This window comes from Halictus rubicundus, chromosome 14, assembly GCF_050948215.1.
Source record: "Halictus rubicundus isolate RS-2024b chromosome 14, iyHalRubi1_principal, whole genome shotgun sequence".
Classification (NCBI taxonomy): domain Eukaryota; kingdom Metazoa; phylum Arthropoda; class Insecta; order Hymenoptera; family Halictidae; genus Halictus; species Halictus rubicundus.
The window spans coordinates 11,757,941-11,783,306 of NC_135162.1; the positions used below are offsets into that span (position 1 = coordinate 11,757,941).

At 46.6% G+C, this 25,366-nt stretch overlaps 1 protein-coding gene across 1 annotated transcript in view; it reads left to right on the plus strand.

Moving 5' to 3' along the window:
• LOC143360774 (zwei Ig domain protein zig-8) overlaps positions 1-23,826 on the plus strand; it is a 446,034-nt gene extending 422,208 nt beyond the window's left edge. The window contains exons 5-7 of the mRNA XM_076799902.1: positions 10,565-10,692; positions 22,885-23,053; positions 23,575-23,826. Coding sequence (XP_076656017.1) covers positions 10,565-10,692; positions 22,885-23,053; positions 23,575-23,663 — 386 coding nt within the window. The 3' untranslated portion in view covers positions 23,664-23,826. The remainder of the gene's footprint in view (positions 1-10,564; positions 10,693-22,884; positions 23,054-23,574) is intronic.
• Positions 23,827-25,366: the final 1,540 nt, after the last annotated feature.

Sequence of the window (25,366 nt, forward strand, 5' to 3'; positions counted from 1 at the left end):
ATTATACCGGTTTCACTGGCGGAAACTTGGAATTTCATTTGGCGAGGAGTATCCCGAAGTCAAAGACGTTTGACTCCGGCAAATATTATGATCGCAAACCGAGGAAACTTTTCGGGTTTCCGCCCGGGCTAAAATCTCTTAAACGTAGAATATCGTCCGGATAGAAGCGGGTTTCTGTTCGGTATCCGCGCGGGCCCGATATGAAAATTGGGAACGGTGTCGTTCCTTTTTCCCTCGCGGCCGGATGATCGAGCAGTCAGTCAGAAAACTTTCCGCGAGTTTTCCCTCCAGGCAACTTATCCGCTTTCGGCGTGTCATTCGCACCGGATACTTTTTCCATCGGTCATCGGAAACCACCCGGCGAGGCCGTCGAAATCACCTCTCTTCTTCGGCAACTTCTGTCGAATTAAACCCGCGTGCAGGGTTGTCAAAATGGGACTGGAAATGTACTTCCTTGAGATTAGAGATTCCCGGGGGCATTTCAAGCAACTTTTTCCTTTGCGAAAATTTTCTCCGCGGCTCCGTTAAGAAGTTATCAACGAAAAACGCGGACCAATCACGGCGCGGTGGGCGGAGTCCGCCGGGCCCCGTCGCTGAGGCCCAGCCGCCGTAACCGCGCTCTGATTGGTCCGCGTTTTTCGTTGATAACTTCTTCACGGAGCCGCGGAGAAGATTTTCGCAAAGGAAAAAGTTGCTTCAAATGACCAGAGGAATCACCCTTTTCGAAAAAGTACATTCTTAGGACACCGTGTATATTGATACAGATAATTTTAATAATTTTCAGCTTTTTCATCTGTGCTTAGTCGAAGCCGGTTCATATTTTTTTGTCAAAACTATTTTCGGTGGTGGGGGGCAAGATCGTCCGAGGAGATTGAATCGCCGCGATGGGGGTCAAGCTAAACCAGGTCAGGATAAATTCCGCGGCCGATCGCCGGCCGATTCTTGGCCCGACCTAATGCAAATTAGTTCTGAAAAGTTCGGCCGCACGTATTTACATTCCCCGCGGTTTTATTTGCGAGATGCTGTCACGTTTCTACCGTGTCACACGAATCGTTTGATGCAGTTCGGTGAACTGGGTCATGAGGTTTCTTACGAGATCGCGTAAATTGTAGTTTTAACGATTAGATCGTGATTTCGTACCGGGCCGTGTGTGCACGTGCAACGGTATACTAAATCGGCGAGCTCGATGTCACGTCATCCGTGTATTGGTAACGCAATTATGCCTTTGGAATGGTACTGAAGCATATTTCGCGGATGAAGAGGCTTGAGGTACGCTGTTGCTCGCACGAGGAAGCTACTGAATCCGTATTATTTATTACTCGATACGTCCAATTATAAACGTAACATCCACGGTGTATTGGTTCTGTAATGCAATATTAATACGTTCCCCAAATTCCATCTAAAATTCAGATAGGACCGATTTAACTTTCATCAACCGTATTGCAAAAGACTTTCTTCAAAGAAAAACATCGTCCTTTTTGCGAAAAAGGGATCTACCTCCTGAAACGTTGGGAGGTAATTGCAGAAAATGACTTTACCTACCGGAATCCTATTAACACGATTTTCAATAATTGTGCTGTGCCAGCAGGGAATTAATATAATTAGAAAATGATTACAGAACGTTAGTAGGGGTAATTTGTTGGTTTAAAATTGAAATTGCTGTTGTTGCCGAAGGATTAATTATGGACCACAGACACTTTCGAAAATTATGAAATTTGTCAAATTCGGTCTGTAGCAAACCCTGAAATGTTTTGTTTATGTACTTCCTTCGGATGATGAAAGGTCACACATTCTGCCAAGGGTTAAATCGAGATAAAACGCAGTTCACAGTTTCAGAACCACCCTGTATAAATGGGGGTACGAAGCCTGAAATGACTTGCGACTCTCAATCTTCGGACTCGAGGGGTCTCCCCTAAGAATAGCCTCGGGGAGTGCAAGGTTCAAGACCTGGAAATCCTCACCTGGCTACTTCGGATTCTCCCTTTGACCTCCATTAAACGTACAATCGCCTCGGGCCACGTTAGACAGTATTGCGCCCACTTTGACTCTGTTTTTGGCTGTTACCACCGAGGTCTCGGGCACCTAAACGACTTTAAGGATTGCACGGCGGTGCTTACAAAGGTCCCCACGGAATTTCGCGAGCACCGGCAATTGTGACGGTCCCTCGGCAGCCCTTCAAGAATCTTCGAGACTCTTCGAGCCCACTGGAGGACCTTCGAAGTTCTTCGGTTGTCTTTTAGAAGTTTTTACGGTCCGCCAGGCCCACAGGTGAGGCTTCAAAGTTCCTCGGCTGTTCCTTCAGGGTCTCTCGAATCCTTCGGGCTGACTGATGGGCTGCGAACGTCTTTGAGTGGTCCATCACGGATCGCCCGGTCCTTCGGGGCCCATGGTATAGTGAAAACAGCATAATACTATTTTACACTTTCAACACCTTTCGTAATTAGTTTAATTGAAGCGATACGTAGTTTGCGCAGCGGTCTGATTATTCTCGTAATTAATATTGCATAAATATTACCTTCGATGCAGTTAATTATACTAATTAAAGTTAGAATGCTTCGTACCGCTCGCCGCTGGGCTATTTAAAATATTTAATCCTATTATTATCGTCATTGTTATATTAATAACTTGGATCCCATTAATGTTTTTACGTAACCACCTATGTGAATCATTCATTGTTGCTTGAATAAATGATGGTTCGACGAATGTTATTAAACATTCAGTTATTATACTAATTAATAACATGGATCGTCCGCTTTGAACGAATATTTCATGACAATGGCGTTTCGAGAACAAAAGCTTCTTTTTTCGTGTTTTTTGAATATGTTTACATTTTTCTACATTGTAGAGTTAATTATCGGTTTGGAAAAAATTATTTCACAATAGCCCAATCCTTTCTGAGTAAAACGGAAAAAATTTAGCTGGATCGGACAAACAGTTCCCGAGACAAAAATTCGTAAGCGAAGCCCGTTTCCGCCGAAATTAGCAAAAATTGGAAAAATTGTAAAACTCGAGTTGCTGTAATTTTTCAACAAACTCCAAACCGGCGAAACGATGACTTAACCCCCCCCCCCCTAAATTCACATGATCTACAACATATTTCGAACGAAATCGCCGACGATGACGTCAGATTGTGATCAACTTGGCGTGGAGTGACCCGCCCGTCAATTCGACGGGTCTTGTAAAGCTGGTGCTAATGTAGTGGTACAACGATCGGGAACGCGTTAAAGTGGTTCCCCTTTGCCGAAAAAAAGGCGAGAAAGTTCGGGGGCCGTGAAAAAAAGTTGCGAAAGTTCCCCGGTTGCCCACTTTGTCGGGCTTTCGCCTCAGGGGCAAACAAAAGAAGCTTGCGGGACGGGAGGGGAAGAGGGCGAAGCCGTCCGGTTTAGATTCCGCGCGCGCGGCATGGCCGAGAGCTTCGAAGAGTGTTCGTTCCTCTTTTCCGTTTTTTTTGCTTCTTCTTCTTCTTCTCTTTCACGTACGAACGAGCGGAACGCACGCGGATGATGGAACGTTTACGATTCCTCGACGGTAAACTTGGCTGCAGGGGGTTTTCCGATGTGCAAGGACCGATTCCGTCGGTTCTCGCGATGCCACTCGACGTCGACGACGCCGAAAGAAGAACAGCAATTTGCATTCGGTGTTTTTGCGACACGACCGTCTCCCTCTCTCCCTCTCTCTCTCTCCCTCTCTCTCTCTCTCTCTAGGATGGCCGTCCGCGCTGCACCAAGGAAAATCTCGGCGACCCAGTTTCATCGAACCGAATAGAGTTCTCGCGAGATATACCCCGGGATAAGATCCGCCGTCATGACCGGGATATACTACGGCTAATAAATTTTATTCAACCCGGCTGGTCGCGAACGTTTCCGCGCTCGCGTATTCCGCGCCGCGTGCCCGCTACCCGAACGGAATATTTTAAAGCGGCTTCGACCGACGCGATGCATGCCGTTCGGCCCGCTGTGTTTGTCGCGATCAGCATACCTGTACCCATAGAGGCTGTCCGCGGTAAATTTCGCGTTAAATGTCAGCGTTTTCCCCGGAAACGGTAGGCACTTCTCGATATATGTCAGCTCTTGTCAGCGTCGTGTTTACACTCCTCGGCGTCAGAGGCCTCTCGAGCTGCTCACCCAGGCCTTGGCGACATATATGGAGAATCACTAGTCAGGGACATATATCGGCCAGGATATACTATTTTTTAACGTAGAAAAGAATAGCGAAGCTCTAGAGGTCTTTTGCCCCAATAGATCAACGCAAAACCGATTTTTTAAGAATGAAAAATCTGAATGGAAAGTTGAAGATGTTCAATATTCGAGTGCAATCAAATCTCCGGAATTTCGTCTATTCCGTTGAATAGAACTCTCTTTGCAGGCAGGGTCTCGCATCGATTTCAGCTTAATCGCGAGGTGCGTTTTCCCGTCTGTTCTTGTTTCGAGTCGTTCTGGGTCGAAGGGCTGTCCTGAATTTTTTTAATAAGCCGCCGTTAAAAGGATATTATCGTAGCAGAAGCGGTCGAGGATCGACGGGGAGGAACCCACTTTGCTCTCGCGATTGGTTCCAATATTCCTCCATCGAACGTTGTGTTTCGCCGGGTTCCTTTCTTTCCGGCCGTACGACTCTAGTTTCTATTTCGATCGGAATCACCCTCTGTTTCCGGCGAATACATGTACAGTATATGTATGTACATCCCCTCTCTCTCTCTCTCTCTCTTCCCCTCTCCGGTCAGAATCCTCGTCGTCTAATGCAATTTACCGTCTAGTCCCGAGGACAATCGTGAATCGGTACAATTCCCCGTCCTCCATCTTTGTCGGTCGCACTTGATATCCGAAGCCTTTTCCGCGCGGCGATCAGAAACCGTGAACCGAAGGCACAGCCATCGGCATCGGCATCGGCATCGGCATCGGCATCGGCATCGGTATCGGCGGGCCGGTGCTCTATTTGGGTCGAGAGTCAACAAACGAAGCGCGTAGTATGCTTTGTGGAGCCCCGTAACAAATAGCCCCGGTAAGTACAAAAGCAACGTACCGTGCGAAACACTGGATCCCCGGCGATACAACGCTGGTGACAGATTGATCAAACTGTCTGCGGAATTTGCCGGCCGAGCCTCTTCTTTCCGCTCGCCGCTCGACTTCCGCTCTCGTCGAAAAATCCGTTCTCGCGTCGCCGTTCCTACAAACGTCACCGTAATTCTGCTCTTCCATTCGTTCGCACGATATTTATACTCCTGCCACCTGTATTTCGTTAATTAGACTTCCTTTGTGTGGTAAGAGGAGCAACCTAATTAAATGTAAAGCATCTACTATTTTTAGTTGCATTTTATTGACGAGATTTTTAGACGTGCACAACTTTCTGAGTTTTCTTCCTTTCCAGGATGCAATTAATTGGAAATAATGAGTGGACCAACATTCAAACTGTGTACACATTTTTTGGGACACCCTGTATGATAAGGAAGAGGTACTAGCAATTGATAAAGTGGAGAAGCATCCCTTAATATCGAAAGTATTTTGTTAATTTTTCGCTACCTCGAACGTAAAGTGTGCTTTTAATGAACTAGATATTTACAGTAAGCAATAAGAACTGCAGTAAATAATGATGAGAATAATGATACAATAATGGGGAAAGCAGTTTATGGTCTGCCAAGTAGAATTGGAATGATATGTAGCCAGGCAAGTAGAGTAACTCTATGTATGGTCAGACAAGCAGTACAGGTATGCCGTATGGTCAGACAAGTAGTATACGTATGCCGTATGGTCAGACAAGTGCTATAGGTACGCCGTATAGTTAGACAAAGGAAATTGAACGAATTGTATCATTTTTGTTGTTATAAATATATACAATTTTCACATTCGTATTTATATTGAAGACTCCTGAATTTCCGTTTCAATTAGACGAGTGTTTCCAAAGTAGGGACGCCATTTGCAAGAATTCTACGGCGGCGAATTAAAATTGAAATTCATTTAAAACATCTCTGTTGACTCGGGATCCACGAAAGTAAAATCTCAAGAGTTGATATAATTTTCCATTACTTTTAGCATGCATAATTCCCTGTATAAACGTCTACCTTTATAAATGTAAATTTTTATGAACCAATCCGCCGAGACGGAGATTAAACGAAAAATTTGCTCGTCACATCAAAGATAAAACAGTTAATTAAACGTTCCCAACGTTTTCCTGAACAGTACAACATACGGGATTATAAACAATTACACGTACCACAAGTGCATAGAACCAGTGCAGTCCGGGCGTAATAAAAATTATGAAAAATGCAAAGTCTCTACGAAACAATGCTCCAAATGAACGAATAATAATATTTAATTAGAAAAATACAACAAACACGTTCGAACAAAAATTTTCGTCGACGTTCACTGATCCGTGGCAAACGCCCAAAAAGTTGGTACCATAAGTCAGACCCATTCCCGAAATGCGTTGTAATCATGGACCTCCTCGAAAGGAACGAGCCCATATTTCGCTTATGCCAATATTGGCTGCCACCCCACTGTATTATACCAGATTATTCAATGTCATGGAGAGATTAATGCCTCGCCTATATCTGTGTCAATAAACCTGCAAACAAAAGGTATTTGCGTCGGCCAAAATTTCTGCAACAACATATGAATTTCAGAACATCGTTGCATTATTTAAAACTTATTAACACTATTCAGAGAAGAAACATACTTTACCCCAATTTCTTATGATGGACATAGAAAAGTTTTACAGTGATTTCTCTCGACATATATGTCGCTAAAGCCCCGTCTCCTGGACGATACAAGTCGCTGACAAGATGTTGTTGACATATATCGAGAATTCACTGTATTTCGCATGAAAATCCATAGTCTGGTCGTAACTGAAAGAATTGGAACTCGTTTATCCTTTCCATTGAACTTATTTGTGTTACAACCTAATAATTATATAACTGTATAAATTATGATATTAAGAGTGATGATAAAACAATTGTCTCCCCACTTGACTCCTCAAACGGAGCTAAAGATTGCACCGCTGCCTCCACCCGGTAATTTAATAATAGTAATAGTAATTTGTTAATTTCTGCCCCCACCCCCAGAATTTTTGAATATATCAAAGATCCGCTTTAGAAGTTTCTGGAGGGCGGACGCTTTGTGACAGGTTAAGGGACAGATGAATACGGAGCCGTACCCATTTCTGCGTCACAGTTCGCTCTACTAAAAGCACTCCGGGCCACTAATTAGAATTTGAAGGGGATGGGTACACCTTTTCCGAAGGTAGGAGGCTGGAACCTCGTATCGAAGAGCCAATACGTGATTTCAGTCCGGACGGCCGGGTAGTCCAGCCAGTCCGGTCCGGCTTTCATCTGCGGTTAACCCACGTTAAAGCATTTCGCGTATATTCCTGATATCGATCGACACATAGCCGGCTATTGCCACGGCTTTTGCTATAACCCCGGTCACCGATCTCCTGGCGAGAAAAAAATTCAACAAAAAGAAAACAGGTACCGCTAAGACAAAATTCTGCGGACCGGAGAAAAGTGCCCGGAAGAAAAATCGTTGAAAAATCGACGGCAACAGCAGCCTAAATAGAGTTAAACAATTATTTGCACGGTATAATGGGGCTAAATATTAAAGCCCCGTGTATCACTGCGGCGTTAATTAAGTATTCTTTTGCGCCCGAGGGAGTTAAACACTATTTCGCCTGGTTTAATAGAGCTACCCGAAATTAGCATACTTCGGCAAACTCTGCTATAACGCGGGGCAAAAATCGCAATACTATAATTGTAGCAAATTTCATTTCACCCTATTTGTGCTAATTATGAGTTTCCCGTGACAGAGTTTTTACAATTTCAATAATTGTAGGGAATTTCTTTATCTTAACAGCAGAACCTTTTATTGTTATCCTCGTTGTTTATTCTTTCGGCAAGCGCGCAGAAGGCCGGAATAAACCCAGAAAGCCTGAAGTGAGTGCTAAAAATATTACAGCCTCCTCAGGGTGAAAACGAGGAGGCGTTGCTCGGGGAATAAGACGTGACCGGTCGGGTTAAAATTTCAGACGCGACTGCCGGAAGGCAAAACACACGAATTAAGTGTCGCATTTCCCTCGAACTCCCGGAGAATCCTAAGCAGAATGAGCGGCCGACACGGTGCGTCGAAATTTGCATTCAATGACCCAGGCCGTGAGTCATTTCTAACCTCCACTTAACGAGTCGATAACGTATTTAATTTTTCAGTTAAAATTGTTCTTCTTCCACAAGCGCAAACAACACCAACCCAGGCTAAGGAACCCAATTACTGTGCCTATATTATTTATACCTATTCTTAAACCCGGAGTACAGTGATTTCTTCATATATGTCGCCAAGTCCTGGATGATAAATGTCGCCGAATTATCCCCACTACGGGGTACACCTCATGAGGGGCCACGAAGCTCGAGAGGCCTCTGACGCCGAGGAATGTGACTCCTGTACGATACAAGTCGCTGGCAAGACCTGTACTGATGACATGTATCGAGAACTCACTGTAACTGGTATCCCCACAGTAATTGGGGGTTACATGAGAGAAACAGTTTAATTTCCACTTCACCTAATGTGATAAAAAAAAGATTTGCCTGTTAACATTATTTCAAAATATAGTAGCCATGAAAAAAAATGCTCACTCGCCTAAATGCTGTCTGCACGACGTAAAGTGTACGCACCAGGGCGCATCCGTCTGCATCGACGGAGCTAGATAAAACCGTACAAATTTGAACGGCTCGATAAAATAAAAAAAGAAGAAGAAGAAGAAAAAAAAAGAAATCATGTCAGTGAAGTGATTGTCGATGAAATGATTGCGGCCGAGGTAGATGTGACCCGGTGTCCGTTGCGACAGCCCCTCGCGCCTCCGGACGAGCACTATAGCCAGCAACAGGATCTTTATCAACACAAGCACTTTTCGAGCGGCTCGATGTCGCGGCACAATGAACGTGCGCGAACCGAGCCGGGGAATAAAATCAAACGGCCGAAAAACTATTCAAAAGTAAATCGACAGGGGCGGGGGGTAGCAGGGAAGAAAGGAGAGGAGCGAGAGAGGGTGCGCGTAACCGTCGTCTCTGGTATCATCTGCTGCACAAAGCCGTAAAGTACGCCGCCCGGTTATTTCGGTCAATTCTCGAAGAGGAGGCCGTCCGGAAAATATTCACATCGATCTGCGCCGAGTGACCCTCTCCCTACCTGCTCGTGGCGCGCGACATACGCCCCCGCATGTACAGGGTGTAAGGAAACTAATGGCCATCTGTTGCGGTGAATTCACGCCTTTGGAAATTCCTTATCAGGGGTGTAAACTATTTTTCGCATACACTGTCCCAGGAACAGCTAAAAATGAACCGAAGTTGTACGAATGTCGATAACGTTGGTATTTGCAAGCGTATTTACACACGTATAACTTTCCAACCAGTGAATTCCTGAAGTCGAAACTGGGATTTTTGGAATCTTCTCGTCAAAACCTTCGGGATTATATAAAAAACAGTCAAAAATTTATGGTCCCGTGAGGGAAAGTTTAGCCCAAAATAGCTTACACTTTGAACAATTGTCCACCGATTCAACGGCGCAGGTTCACATCGGGTAGATTACTTTCCTTACACCCTGTGGACACGCATCGCTTTCACAGGGCCGCGCGGAGGTTCGCTCCGCCTGACCAAAAACTCTCTGCTTCTCTCTTTTAGACCGGCTCTCCGCGCCCTTTTTCACCGACGGCCCCCCTCGGCCCCGCTTCCGCCGCGCGGCCGCACGCTTACACACCCTTTCCGTGTCTCTTTTTCTCTTTGATAGTACACACGATAGCGGGATATATACTCTGTACGAGCCGGGCTCAAAGTGCTCTTTCGGGCCGCGCACAAGAGCCAGGTCAACCGCATCGCTCCTCGCCGTGGCACCGCGAAAGGACACAAAACGGATCGGCGAACCGAATCGACTATAAATACCGGCCACGTCGACGGGCCTGCCATTTTTCGGCGTGATGAATACAGTGACCAGCGATCGCTCGATGACCGTCGCCATTATCGCCGGCGGGAGGTTCATTCTTCGAGTGGATCGTGCGTCCCAGGGGTCACGCAGCCTGGATCGTTCGAATAGTTTGGGAGGGGTGGGGGAAAGGGTGCGTTCTACTTTACCGATAGGGACTTTGTAGACAATGTTTACATCGACACTACCTCCCCAACGCATATATGCCTTCATCTCACACACATTGCTGCAGTAAAAGAACCGTGAACGAACAAACTTCTAAACCCGTCACAAATTTATATATTTTTCACAATATGATTATTTTTAACATGGGACAGAATAGTACGGGACAGCGAATGTGTTAATTAATATTTTTAATTGTAGAAGCTGCGAGTAACGTGTGCAACCTGTGTGCAGATATATTGTAAAATTTCACATTAACAGTTCATTGCAAATTAAAACTATTTCTGGTATGGCTGCCATAAAATATGCGTCAACAACTAATTCCCATATTTCCAGATAAAAATTGTATTTCTAGACAAAAATGAGCTCTAACGTAACGATTATTTCAGCGAAAAATAAAATTGTAATTATAGCGAATAAAACGGTGAAAAATTGTTTTGTTGCAGAGCCACAAACGAAAATCCTGGGTGCACCAGACCTGTACATTAATCGAGGAAGCACCATAAACCTCACGTGCATAATTTGGCAGAGTCCGGAGGCCCCAGCTTATATATTCTGGAACCATAAGGACGAGGTGAGTATCGTCTCCTTAACAAGAAGAAAAACTGAAACGAGTCCGCTTGGGAAACTGGGGGAGGGAAAAAAAAAGAAACATCTGAAATGAGTTTATCCTGCTGCCACAGAGTTTCCCACCGGAAAACAACCAATGAAACACCGAGGCGTTCGCGACGTTGAAACACGTGCAAATACGAGAACATCGCCGGCGAGGCGGTTCTAAAGAAACTGTGACAACTTGCAACGGCGTCGACTCTTCCGACGATAATTGATGATGATCGTAGTTTCCGAAAGTCTCGATGTCTGATACACCAAACGCCGGCCCTCGCTCTCGAGAACTTCAGTTTTCCGCCTTAATGAAGTTAGTTCGAAATTTTCGACGCCACCCCGGACCTATTCGTTGCTCGTGACGATTTTATTTCTCTCGACTTTCAGTTTGATCGAAAACCCGTCGCGGGAACTTTTATTAAACCGTCGATAAATAAAAGTTTTAGGGTCGGGGGCCCTCTTCGAACTTGTCGCGAACGTCTCCGTGTTCGTTGCTGTTTCGATGGGACTGTAAATGTTAGAAATTGTTCGAAACGTGGTAAAACTTTCGTTAATTCCATCAATTAATTTCTATTGCCCCAAAAATGTATTTTTTGGATTCCTCTGGTCATTTCAAGCAACTTTTTCCTTTACGAAAATATTCTCCGCGGCTTAGTTCAGGAGATATCAGCGAAATACGTGGACCAATCAGAGCGACGGGGCCCACTGCGCGCGGCGTTGGCACTGCCCCAGCCGGACTCCGCCCACTGCTAACCGCGCTCCGATTGGTCCGCGCTTTTCGTTAATAACTCCTCAACGAAGCCTCGGAGAGCATTTTTGCAAAGGAAAAAGTTGCTCCAAACGACCTTGGGAATCCTCTCAAATAAGTACAACATTTTCCTGTACAAAATGTCACATTATTTTGTCCAGCACTGTACACCTGGACATAAAAGAAACAGAGTAGCATAGTTCACGAACGGAACCCAACTGAATTTCGATAAATTTGATGCCAGGGTACGGGAAATTGTCAACGGGCGTCGCAACTGATAATGGCGCATAGGGGACGCCATTAGGAGCATTAAGTCCGACCAAGAGCCTCGAGATTCCCCGCCGCAAATATACGAACGGGAGCGGGCGCGAGCCTTAAGATGAATCTCGTCGCACGTGACTAACGTGTGGTGTCCCGAACATTCTGGAACTGTTAACGAGACAACGGGGACCGCAGTAATTCGCCAAAGGATAGCCCCTGACTCCACATTAATTGAAACGGGACTTGACCAAATTTCCAGAGACATTTCAGACGAATATCCGGGACACTGCCGAGCACCGCAAGTTTAAATGTGCAACCAGCCCCTAAATGAATACATTCCTACCGGTCTCTATACGTTCTAATTAGTTACGCGTTAAACATTCGCCGAGCTGGCATTCATCATAATCGCCGACTAAATAAGCTACGCTAGAACGAATGCAGTCGGACGATAACTCGCCGTTAGCAACGTCCAAACAAAACGCAGCGAGGACACGGCAAGAGCATGAGCGAGTGTCTTGTACAAGTACAGTGATTTCTCGATACATGTCCACAACACGGGTCTGCTCAGTGACACATATCGGCTAGGAGATACTATTCTTTGATACACTGCCAAGCGTAGAAAAGGACAGTGAAGGTCGAGCATAAATATGTTGGTGAAAGTCCAATAAAAAAATAGTGAAAAATAAACAAATTTTGTTATTGGATTAGTAGTGATGTCACACCGATATACCCGACCGGTTTACACTCCTCGGCGACCGAGGTCTCTCTTGGCCCCTCTCGGGGTATACCTCGTGGCAGTGGGTATGGTTCTGTGACTTATATCGGCTAGATGTTTGCGACATATATCGAGAGATGACTGTGTTGCAGGAGGACCCGATATTAATTTATTTCGTGACATTCTCAGATTAATCCCGACCATTTCGTTGACATACTCGCTGCGCGACGGTATCGAAGTTTCAGAAAAAGTGTCGCGCCGGCCTCCCTAAGGTCCCGACTTCACGGGAACGGAACGATTCGTGGGGAAGGCGTAGGGTCGATGCAGCTCGGTGAGAAAAGTTTCATGCGTCGTCTAGGGGCTCGATAACGATAAGGAGAACAGCCTCGAATCGTCCCGGGGGAATGAGTCGAAATTGCAACCCTTCGACGATAAGGTCGCCTGGACTGATCGATCGCGAAACATTTTCCGGCCGCAAGGAATCCTAGCGCGGGGTATCCCCTTGCGTCCCAATAAACCTGATCTCTTTGATTTCGATTGAATTTCGAGACTGCGTCTCTCCCCCCTCTCTTCCTTCGACTCACGTGTGTTTGTCTGCAGGCAGATGACGACGTGGCCTGCCAGAAGGCTGCATCCTCTCTGTGTGCCCGTGCGTTCGCGACGTTCACACCGACCAGCAAATAGGGAAGACCAATCCAGTCACAATTAAATTGACTTAACAACTCGTTCGTTGCCTCTTCGCTCGATATCCGTCGACGGGACGTATCCCGTGTCCCCGATCCCCTTAATCTGATTCCCACCCCCTTTGACGACCGGCTGACACGGTGTTGACTCGACGTTTTCAGCCCTTTACCTTCCAATTTTCCTCGCGATTGGTCTGTTTGCTTCGCGCGTATAGGTCACGGTTTTTGTTTCCGTCCGGTCCAGTGAGTACAGCGAGTTCTCGATATATGTCGTGCAATCGACTTGTATCGCGCAGGAGACATACCCGAGCCGTGTTATATTTACACTCGGGGGTACAGGGGGTATATAGTAGTGGGGATAATTCCGCGACATTTATCGCCTACGCCTTGGCGACATATATAGAGAAATCACTGTATTGGTTTATTGACACGTTTGTTTCCAAGTGGCAAATCAGCTAATTTGCTGAGATTCGACTGGTTCTCTGAATCATTGGCTGCGTTTATACGCGATTCCGGGTCAGTGGATGGCACGGTAATTATGTGAATTCGATTTGCCGTAAGAGGATCAACAAGTTTGCGGGTCCGACACGCGAAAATCGTCGACAAAAGTTCGGTCGCTTTGGAATCGAAGGGGGGGAGGGGGTTGCCCGGAAGTTTCGTTGCGTTCATTTAAGTTCGCCGGGACCAGGTCGACGGTGGGAACGGAACTTGAAGCGATTAACAAAAATCGATTAGAACGCACCGGGGGGAAGTTTGCATCGCCTCGGCAGGCGAGTTTACTCTGCAGGAACGCGATGCGAACGTTTCGCGTTTATTAGCACGGTCTTTCCTGTAATTGCGGGCTCCTCGGTGCACATTCCTGCGTGCAACACGACACTGTAATTTCCTTTGATTGGCTCTCTCTCTCTCTCTCTCTCTCTCTCTCTCTCTCTCTCCGCGCGCCGAAGCAAAGAGGTCCGTCGATCGTTAAAACGTCCGGTCCGTTTGTAACCTTTGGCCCGGCCGAGAAAAATTACGAACACAAAAGGGTTAAATCCCTATTGACCAGGATTGGTTTACCGTGGGCCGTTATCCTCGACAAATGAGAGTTACAAATCCGCGGGAATGCGCTTTTATTTCTGTCGTCGGTAATACCGTGGAAACCGATTTGGCAGCGTCTTCGCTTTCCCGTTTTGGCAACGGTCCACGACCACCACATAAATAAGACGCGATATTGTGTCTCGTTTAACCATTCTTTAATAGGATCTCTTCCAGGTAAACGGCTTGATCCGATCGCGTCGCGACTCGGTTCCCTACTACATCTGTACCAGCAAACTACGCTAACTCCGCGAGCCGGAATCCTAAACGTTCCTTGCATTCTTCAACGTCTGCCCTCTTTCGCCGGATGCGACAATCTCCGAGCATTCGATTGGGAAATGTACTGTAGCAAATGGAATAATTTCTCCGTACTAGAAATACCTGTGCATTTTTTCTGCTCAAGGTCACGCGGAGGTCATTGTGTTATACGTGGTTGGATACATCTTGACCTCTGGTACCGCATCGCGACGGTGGAAATATATAGTTCCATTTATAAACAAATACTCCGATGAGCTTGAAATCGCGAAAAATATGACCTTGAGAAAAATGTTTGTCCCATCACAGCAAGAACAAGCGATGTCTTGCAATTTTCATATAACACCACCATAGACTGGGCAAATTTCGAAACGTCTTAATCTCCGCCATGATGTAACGCAAAGCCGACTTCAATATCTTCCGGTGAGGAAAAATGAAAAAAGAAAGAGAAGAAGAAGAAGTGAAGCACAAGCAACGTCTCGCGAAATGGCTCGGGAACTTTGTCAGTCGTTAAATAAAAACCGGGGAAAGTTTAAACGGCGCGTAAAACGTTGCGACGAAACGCCGGGGAATTATTTATTTAACGCCCGACACATTTTCCGGACGGTACGCTCTCGCCGACGGAGGCGCACTGCAGGCCGGATTAAAGCTCCGGAACGCGTAAAAAGAGGAACGGAATGAGCGTGTGCGCGCAACGGCCGATACGTGTAACGAGACTTGTCATCCGGCTGACAGTCCCCTTAAAAAGGAAAACGGTTTATGAGCACGACACCTTCGACCGCGGTGAAATAACGCTCATGCGAGCCGTTTAGTTGCTTTCGCACGTATCCCCGCGCTGATGTATTTAACGGAACGCTCGAACAAACTATACACCGTGCAAATCCCGATCCTGAATTTCTTCGTGGCAAAAAGACAGTACCGGGACAGTGGACGCAAAAAGTATTCGGCAACATGGAGATCGCCGACGAACATATTTTAACCCAATGTCACTACCGGTGTTCAGGTTCCGCCACCACTTCATATTACCCTACCATACTTTTATCTCCCGTCGAGACAACCTCCTATATACTGGCTTAAGGGCAAAGAGGTCACTCGCTCGCTCCGCCCATCCCCACCGTCGATGCTCCAGTAGTCCAATGCTTAGGCTCTGACGTCACACGCTGTATAGTATGTGCTACCGCTTTGGCCAATAGAGCAGCCAGAGGCGTGCCCCTTCCACTCTGACCAATCAGAACCGCATTCCTAGCCTCCCACTCCTTTTCCCACACTCCATCCGCTACTCACAGAGAGAGAGAGAGGGGGGGGGGTAACTATATTCCCCTCAATTCGTGCTCCCTCCCCTCGCCTGGTGGCACCGTGAACCAGCCGATTATGTGAACCAACTTTTCTTCCGACAGGTCCCTATAAATGAAGTTCTACTGTAGGTCTTGATGTCGCGGGGTAAAGTGCTCTGCAGTGAGCACGGGCCAAGTTCTCAACTGCAGTTTTGTACAACCATTATGGAGGTTCGTTTCCGAACCCCGAAGAATCGTAAAACACTTAATCAAGTAAATTCCCTCGAACGAACCGAGTCACGGAGAGAGTTGATCTCGTCTAAATATGGGAGGTGGGGGGATTCCGGGCTATCCTTGGCGGTAGCCGACATTTCATCACGGGTTAATTGTCCGATGTTATTCAATGTCAGACGGCAATCAACTGGTGTGGACGGACGCGGGCTTGAAGTTGAACAATCGAGAAACTCGCCGGAATACCGTGGATGCCAGGATGGTGGTGAGCACGCTGGATGAGAAACAATATCGTATACATCCCGCTTAATTGGCTTGGTTACCGTGGAGGGGGGGGGGGCTTACTGCAATCTTTGCATACCTTCGTTTCCGATTGAGATACCCGCTCCCGGACAATCGGGAACGATAGCGAAGGAGCCGGGCAGTGAACAGCTGTTGCTAATCGCTGCCGCACGGACTTAATCGCCGATGCTGATTGGAGCGAAGAGGGTATGCAAATCGAGGAGAAAAAGTGGACAAAGGGGACCGTAAATCCCGGCAACAGTTGTTCATACTTGTGAAGCATATTGCCCAGCTATTTTCCAGGAACGTATAATGGTGGAAAAACAGGTGAATAGCTTTTGTTAAAATCACTGTTTAACCTCCATGGAAAACCTTTTCCGTGCCATCGACAGTTCCCAAGGACAATTATGGGCCATACCTTCCGGGGCCGCAGAGATGCAGGCGTTCGACTTGCCATAACTCGGCCACCGAAAAAGCCCGGTTTCATTAAAACTCTCCGCGGCGACCCAGAAGTTATATCACCTAATAAAGACACCCGGTATACGCGCCACGGAAAAACATCGCTTCCGCAACAACGCGGTGCAACAGCATTATGCAAGAGGCGCTGCTGTATCTTTTTGATATTCCTTATTAAACTAGACCGCGATCATTGACTTGCATGCGTATTAGCATGCCGCCGACAGGGAAAAATTTCGACGGGGGAGCAGCACCTGCCCGGTTTGAAATTAAAAACTTCCAATGGGAACGCCTCGATATTGGCAGCGGCGGCGAAATTGTTATTGTTGAGCCCTCGAAAAGAAAATGTTAATCCAATCGACCTTCTTTCGACGAACAAAGTATAGCAGATGGGTACTGTTCGATAGCCCTATTGTTCATTACAGACATTATCAACAGACTTTATGCAAAACTGTCTGCAAGAATATAGAAAATTGTTTTTTGTGTTGATATACTTAGATTGGCTGAATTTCGCGTAGAGGTCATTTGAAGGTCAACTCCGTTTTTTAAGTTAGAATGGTATAATTTTTTTCTGATAGGGTGTACTATCTAGTGGGACGTTTTGAGACCTGTGACTCAAGGTCATTCGAGATCGTTCAAGGTCAACTTTGGGGAACTTTTGGATTCCATTTGGTTGAAAAGCAAAACGGGGGTGCACCGAGAAAGCAGTGGCGAGGAAAAACGGGACTCGACGAGCTAGAAATTAGGATTCGACGATTCCGGGATCGAGGACTGATTTTCGAGGTCTTTGCGGGATCCAGGAGTTCCAACCGGGGAGGAACTACATAATTTCGGTGGCGTCGTAGAGTCCGTAATTCGGGGAAGTTTTAAACGCGCACGGGACCGAGAGTTTTCTGGGAAAATGGAAATGGTGGGAATCCGAGGAGAGAGAGAGAGAGAGAGAGAGAGAGAGAGAGAGAACGGCAGGACACAGGGAGAGGGAGGGAGTGAATCTCGTCAGCCTCATTACGCGTTCATAGGAGAAATCGGCATCCCACGGGATCCTAGACGGCTCGATGGAACATCTTGGGCTCAATGGTCCATTGGAACGGTTTCCAGCCAGCACGTTGCTACTTCTGTCTTATCAGCCTTTTTTCCACACCCCGATAACGACTCCGTAGTCCCTCCCACCACCCTCCCCCACGGGGGCCAGCCCCACATTTTTTTCCCTCGACTTACGACCCCGTTTCCCCCCGTGCCCTTCCGATCTTAATTTATCTACTTCATTTAAATCGATAGCCTTTTCAAGCTTTGATTGAATCCGCCCAGGATCGAGCGATTTGCTTCGCCCCGCGAAATCGCTCTCCCGCGCGCGCGATTTATCGCGGCGGATGTCGAGCGAAATTAAACTTATCCGTTGGGATTCCTTTCGCGCCGGCTCGCGACATCCGGATATCGCTATACTGTCTTTTTTTTTGTCGCCCCGTGTATCGTAAAAATGGACCGGGTCGATTCGACCGAAGGCTATAAATATTTGAATTTTATCGGTGGAAGCTGAGAAAGCTAAGCAAGCGCCTCGGATTTATTGTCGGATCTAGACTCGATTTTACGGTGGCAAGCATTTTTTGAGTCGCATGTTTTTCGAGTTCAGTCCCGTTACGAAAGCACACAATCCGCTAAAATTTTACCTGGAATCTAAAGAAAAATCTCGCTTATAATAAATAATAATCTCAGAGTGGAACAACGACTTTGATGGATAGGCAGTGTTCGCAACTGTTGCGACACGAAACGGGTAAAAATTCCGAGTAAAGCAGAAACATGGTGGAACGCATAAAATAAGGTTTTTGCGCGAGCAGACATCACGGGGCTATCGATTCGCCAGCCGTGTCGCCGGCCATTCAGTGCAATTTGATGTTTAAGGTGGCACACTTTGGCACCGACCCAGACAATTTTCGCGTACCGAGTGCAATCCTGTTATACAACTGTGCGAAACATCCGGGGAAATTCGGGGGATCCGAAAACCGGTTTCTTAAATCAAACTGCTTTCGGACTCGCGCGACTGAATAAAACATGACAAAAATATCTTCGGACGGTCCCCGCGGAATTTCAATGAAATTAAGTAACGGGATTAAATCTGTCGGTACACTTTCAAAATAGGGGCGATACTCGAGCGAACTTTCAGTTATGTGCATTTACGAACAAACTTGGAAATTCATAAAATTGAACAAAAATTTTTCTAGAATTATACTGCGGATTTTTATGAAAAATAAACATTATCTAAGTCAACTGCAGGAAACAGCAGTTATACGAGAGTGTATTTCCTCTCTTAATAATTTTAACAACAATCGTTAAATACAGTTTTATATTTAACCATTTGCACTCGCAGCTATTTTAACTCCAAAACGAAACATTTTTTCCGACCTAGAATATTTCCCTTCTATGTTTTCTTCTTTTCATGTTATGAAAATGGTGCGATTTACTCGTACTGAAATGTTTAGTAATTTATTAAATACAGCCATTTTTAGTGGCGCCTTTCGAGTGCTAAGGGTCAATCTCTTAATTTCTGCAAAAAATCCGTACGATAGTAAATATCGAAACACAAGAGCAAAAAATTCAGCATCAGGTACAGCAACATTTGTAAATCTTTGTTAGCTTTTTGACCGGGTGACTTTTGCATTATGAGCATGAACGTTGCGAGAATCGTTTTTCAAGGAAATAAAATGGGCTTGTCGCAGCGCCGCATATTACGAAAGTTTCTGTTTGATGATTTTTTGAAGTTTCTTGTTAGCCGCGAACGCGTAGAGCTCCGCAGCATAGTAATCGCAGCTGTTCCGAACGAAAATAGCGAAAAATTGTACGTTTCCTTCTCCGCGGCTATTCCCGCGCTTGTTCCATTTCCCTCGGAACATATTTTTCAATTTCGGTCTTCCGGATATTCTTCTTTCGTTGCGCAATTGTTTGCTCGTTTATCGGCAGCGAGGAGAGCCGGACCGAGTGTTGTTGCGCCTTGAAATTGGCATTTATTTCGCGATTCCTCGACAGCCTCTGGGTATCGTTTAGAAACCGCGACGCGACCCGACAAAAACAACAAAATCTAAAAAGAAAAAGAAAAAAGAAAAACAGGGAAAAATACTGCGCTCCTGAAAAGCAACGTTGCCCCGTAATGTTGTTATCGGTGCACGAACCTCTTGCCGCAGCCGTTACGTAGCCTAGCAACGTTCCTCGATGCTGCTCGGAATATTGTGGAAACAACGCGGGCGTCATTGATATAAGAACGTGATCAAGATCCTCCTATCGCGGGACAGGGTCGCTGTATCTAATGAAACGTGGATACGTTTCGTTACGACGCGCTGCGGGTCTAAATCGCGATTATAATTGAACTCGTAGCTAAACTTCAGCTTAGGGGACCACAAATTTTCGACACTTTTTAATATAACCTCATATATTTCGATGAAAAAATGCCGAAACCCCGAGTTTTATTGTTAGGAACTGTAAGGGCGCAAGTTTAAATACGCGTAACCATTGAACCCGTAAATTCCTAACCTCAAAACTTTGATTTCTGGCATCTTCTCGTCAAAATCTACGGGACTATATTTAAAAAAGTCCAAAATTTATTGAATCAAAGATTGGTCTACAGATTCATTTTTCATCTATTAAAATCCTCCCGTTCCTCGGCAATCGGTGCAGACATATTTTATTTTGCACAAGCATCCGCAGTCCATTAATAACTGAAAGTACCCGCATTTACCGTTACCAAAGGAAGCGAATAATTTTACGCTCGCCGATGTAAATTTCAAATACGCGGAATCCATTTTCGAGAGTCCCCGCTGAATTTCGCGAGCAGCTGTAACAACCGTAATCTTGATCCCTCGGAAATGCTAATCTAATTAGCGCCTCAGCTTTTTATTACCCTCGCAAAAGAAAAGTATATCTCTCTTCATCCGACCGGCCGAGGAAAAGAATGAACGTTCTCTCTCTCTCTCACTCTCTTTCTTCCTTTTTCCAGTTCCCCGGGGCTAAGTGCATCGCATTAGCCCGGGATGCGCGCGAGACGAGAGAGGCTCCGCTGCATTGTTTAATAAATTATTAAATTTTATGCGTGCGGAGTTTACGCGGGAACGCGAAACATCGAGATCTTCGTTCCCGAGTTTCCTGGATCACGGAGAGGGAACTTTGTCGCGGGGAAAAAACCGTGCTCGGCACGGTGCAATATATCGAAATCCACCTTTTCCCATGGCGTGGGAGGTTCAACGGGATTTAGCGGGCATAGTTCGCACAAAGGTGAAACGCACGCGTTGTGCTGTTATTACACGTCGCGCACGGAGCAGCCCGGATTAACCGTGCATTTTCGAATTAAAGTTTCGCATATTATTCCCCGGCTGTCTGTATCACCGGCCAGATAACGGAACGGAAGGAACGCGAGTCCGCTTATCGGGCGCAACGAGCTCCAAACTTTCTCGTTCGATTAATCATACTTTGAGCCCGGCTCGCGTCGACCGTGTGACGCGCGAAATTTTCGAACGAATTATTAAGTGTAGCCATAAATAATCAATTATTTGCAAAGAATTTGTTTTGCCTTTAGTTCTGTACCGATCGTTGAATCACGGCGTCCGTTCGAATTTACTACAAAGTTTGTTTCAGATTTCAAAATAATTACTTATGGGTCCCCCTAGAAACATTTCTTTAATAATGATTACACCCTGTAGAGAATCAAGATTGTAACAGCAGGTGGTGGTAGCCGAGGGAGAGAGAGAGAGAGAGAGAGAGAGAGAGAGAGAGAGAGAGAGAGAGATCTGGAACGAGCTTCAAGAAATTTTCGCAAAGGGCACAGCCCTTAAGAAGACTCCGGGTACATAAGACCAGCATGGCATAGTGCAGCGCACCGAAGGCTGAAGCTACGGATCATTTATTTAGAAATCCGTCTCTCCCGCTTTTACATCCGACGGACATCGCGAGCGTAAGCCGGCCCTTATGAACCCTGTTAAAGAGACACTCGCGAGGAACGTCGAGTGGAACAGGTGCAGGATAAACAGAACGTTTGTGCTCGCCGAGTGTGTACCCGTTACACCGTTCGGACGTTGCTCTCCGCACACTCCACTTTGACCCGATACCCGTCCCAGGTGTCCCGAGGTACTGCTGTATACATGAATAAAAATTTGAAGTTTGTTGGCCCGTTGTCGGTTGGTTAAGGGGCTACTCTTAAAAATTGGAAACACACCCGTGCGCTTATCCGACCTGATCCCGGGCTCTTGGCATGCATCCGCAATCCTCGGACCGTTCCGGCTTCATCGAATTAGAAATCGCGAACGATTTCATTGAAATATTCCTATCCTGGCCCTCTCTCTCTCTCTCTCTCTCTCTCTCTCTTGCAATTTCGAAAGTACTGTAAGCTCTTTGTTTTCGAATGTGTTTTGTATTCATTTCTGCTGGCTAAAATCAGCTAAAGAAAAGGAAAAAGAATTTCTACTTGGCTCCTCTTGCTTGCCTGTACGAACTTATTTAAACAAAATGTCATTACACATTTATAAAATATTTCTTTTTATAGAACCGTCTCTTAGCAGTCTGAAAAGAACAAGAACCCCTCTAAATAATCGAATCATTTAATAAGAGGGACACAAGTCCCAAGACTCTTAGAGTCGCACAGGTACAGTGAATTCTCGATATATGTCACGGGTCTTGCCAGCGTTTTGTATTGTCCAGGAGACATACCCGAGCGATGTTACGTTTAAACTCCTCGGCCTCCCAGTGCAGTGATTTCTCTATATATGTCGCCAAGACCTGGATGATAAATGTCATGGAATTATCCCCACTACCGCGGTGTATACCTTGTTGTTGACCGAGGCCTTGGGCGACATATACAGAGAAATGACTGTACTCGGTGAAAGGGGATCTTGGCAGCCGGGTTTGACCGGTTCGTTTCGATCAGCGGCTGGCCGGAGCACAAAGAGAGAAATCACCGAGGGCGAGAGTGAGAATATTTCTCTGCTACCTCGGATCGACGTTCATTCAATGGACGTCGGTGGCGCAGCCCTAAGTTAGGCGGAGCTTATCTCCCTCGTTTGTCGGCCGGTACCAGGTTCCAGCTGGCGAGAGCGAAAGGGAAGGTCCCTGGCGAAAGTCGTTCGTGCGTCCCCTCCCCTCGACCGTGGTTACAATTCCCCGTTGCTCGACTCAAAGCGGCTCCCGGCGATCTCTGTTGCAGATAATTAACTACGAATCGACCAGAGGCGGCGTGTCCGTAGTCACGGAGAAGGGTGACAGCACCACGAGCTTCCTGCTTGTACAGGATGCGAAACCGTCGGACTCGGGACAGTACACTTGTAATCCTAGTAATGCTCCAGCTAAATCGATCACCGTGCACGTACTCAATGGTGAGTGGTTACTACATAATTGCCTCTACCGCGGCCTCGCCTAAATTTTCGAGAAAATAATTCAACGTTTTTCTCGGAAGAAATGCTTCCTGTAGAGAATCGCTATTCAAAATTTAATTTGTGAAAATTCAATTTTGAAATTCAATTTTATGTGTGAGACATCAGGACCTCCACAAAAAGGGGGACCCTTATCCAAGAGACACAGTTTTGTTCCGATATAAGGCGAAGGCTCGGGACCGCCTTTCGCCCTATTTCGAATCAGGATACCCATACGGCTCAACTTTGTTCTCTATGGTGAACCTGGAGGAAAGACCAGAGCTCTCGCGACACCATAAAGCCGAGCAACGCCATCTGTCGTTGGAAAAGGGTACCCTGTCGTTCTGGCGAGCAAGGTCAAACGAAGAAGAGGGGATAGCGAGTTCCATGTACCGAGACGGACACCGTCGCCTTATATCGGGACGACACCGTAGTCGGCCGGCATAGTCTTCGGAAAATTTAAGTGTTGCCCTCTGTTTCAGGAGAGTATCCCGCGGCAATGCAGCACGGCGGTCAAGCCAAACAACCGAGGCTCTACTCCCTTCTCCTCTGTCTGTGTCTGCTGCTCTACTAACTGTATCATCCCCCGGATTGCTGATCCCCCGGCTCCCCGACGACAGCGAACGCCAGCCGTGCACCGTGATCTGCCGTTCGAGGGACACCAGCAACAGGGTGCGCCGAAGAAGAAGAAGAAGACGATGAAATCGCAAGATTGCGTCCCCGCACCCCGCGAACCTAACACCGCGAAACCGGTGGTGCAGTGCACAAGTGTTCGGGTGTTCACGTGCGGACCAGACCTAAACGAAACGAGAATCAGCAGGAGAAAAGAGTGTGCATTGTTCCTCGACGATCGGGGCGACGTGATCGCGCGGAATTGACTTGCGGAGGGGTTGGACGTCGGGCAGGGGATCGCGAGATCTCTCTCTCTCTCTCTCTCTCTCTCTCTCTCTGGATCGCTAAACGGGCGAAATTGACACTGATCGTGATCGGCGGTTGCGAGGAGATAGATAGATAGAGGTTCGTGGACGCGGAGGTGGCCGGAGGCACGCGAGAGGTCTTCGCCTAAACGGCGCGGCGAAGTGACGCCCGATCGTAATCGCGGTTGCGAAGAGATAGATAGAGGGAGTGGCGTGGCAACGGTATAACGCGGAAGTAATCCGACCCGGTGTGGCAGTTCGTGCGGGCAGGTCGCGAAAACGATTAAACCCGAGCCGGGACAAACGGAAATTGAGATGGCGAAAGACGGGGAACGAGGGAAACGACACGAGCCCTCCGAGGTACAGCCGGAACAAGCAACGAGACAAAGGCGAGGATCAGAGTACAAAGGATCGCCTTTCCTCCGCAATTATTCAACCGTGCCGACGGGTTGTGTGCGGAACGGGAGAGAGACCGAAAGCCGGAACACCGATCGACAGCCGGATCCGTTTTCCATAGCGGATCATACGTCATACGAAACGGCGGGATCGTTGCCGCGCAACCGTAATTTCGATCGTATCGCACCCTCGATCCTTTCCCCTCTCCCTCCCCCCATGAAAACACCCCTCTCCCTCCCAAACAGCACCATCCCACACACCCCGATAAAGACCAATAACCGAACGCGACCGTGGCTAAATTGCTAGCGAGCTCCCTCCCCGTGTCACCAACTTCCGGAAAACTATAGTCCTCGGAACTATCGATATTTATACCGAACTGCTTTCCATGGTGGCAGTCACCTATCCGTGATAAGGTATCTCTCGCCCCATCTCGATCATTCTCTCTCTTTCCCTATCGGTAATTATTAATTAGCCACGTAAGGACGGTCTTTGATTCGGCATACTCGCCACGGGTTAGGGGTCCTGTTTTTCTTTTTCTTTTTTAAACATCAATTCATTCGATCGCCATTTTCGAGACCTGTGTCACCTCTTCTTAGGTTTTGATTTGTGTTAGGAACAAGACTTGACCGGGTAGAAATATGAGTTAGGTTTGAGGTTAGGAAACCGTCAGATGGCGCTGCCGTTCGCCGGTCGACCAATACACCTCACTAGTGATTATCATTGGAAAGGATTATTTTACTTCAAATGATGTCACAACGCTCTCGCATCTGTTGATGAAATTCCAGGCCAAGTGGTTAAGTACAAATCCAAAATTCAGTCTTATGTGACAGAGAGTGAGCTTTTTGAAGAGCTTTTTTTAATCGTTTTTCGATCACGTTATACGAGCACCTACCGTGCATTTACTGCCTCGCGAATTTAATGTTTTCTGAAAATTGTTAAATAATGTTTATCTACACGTATGGAC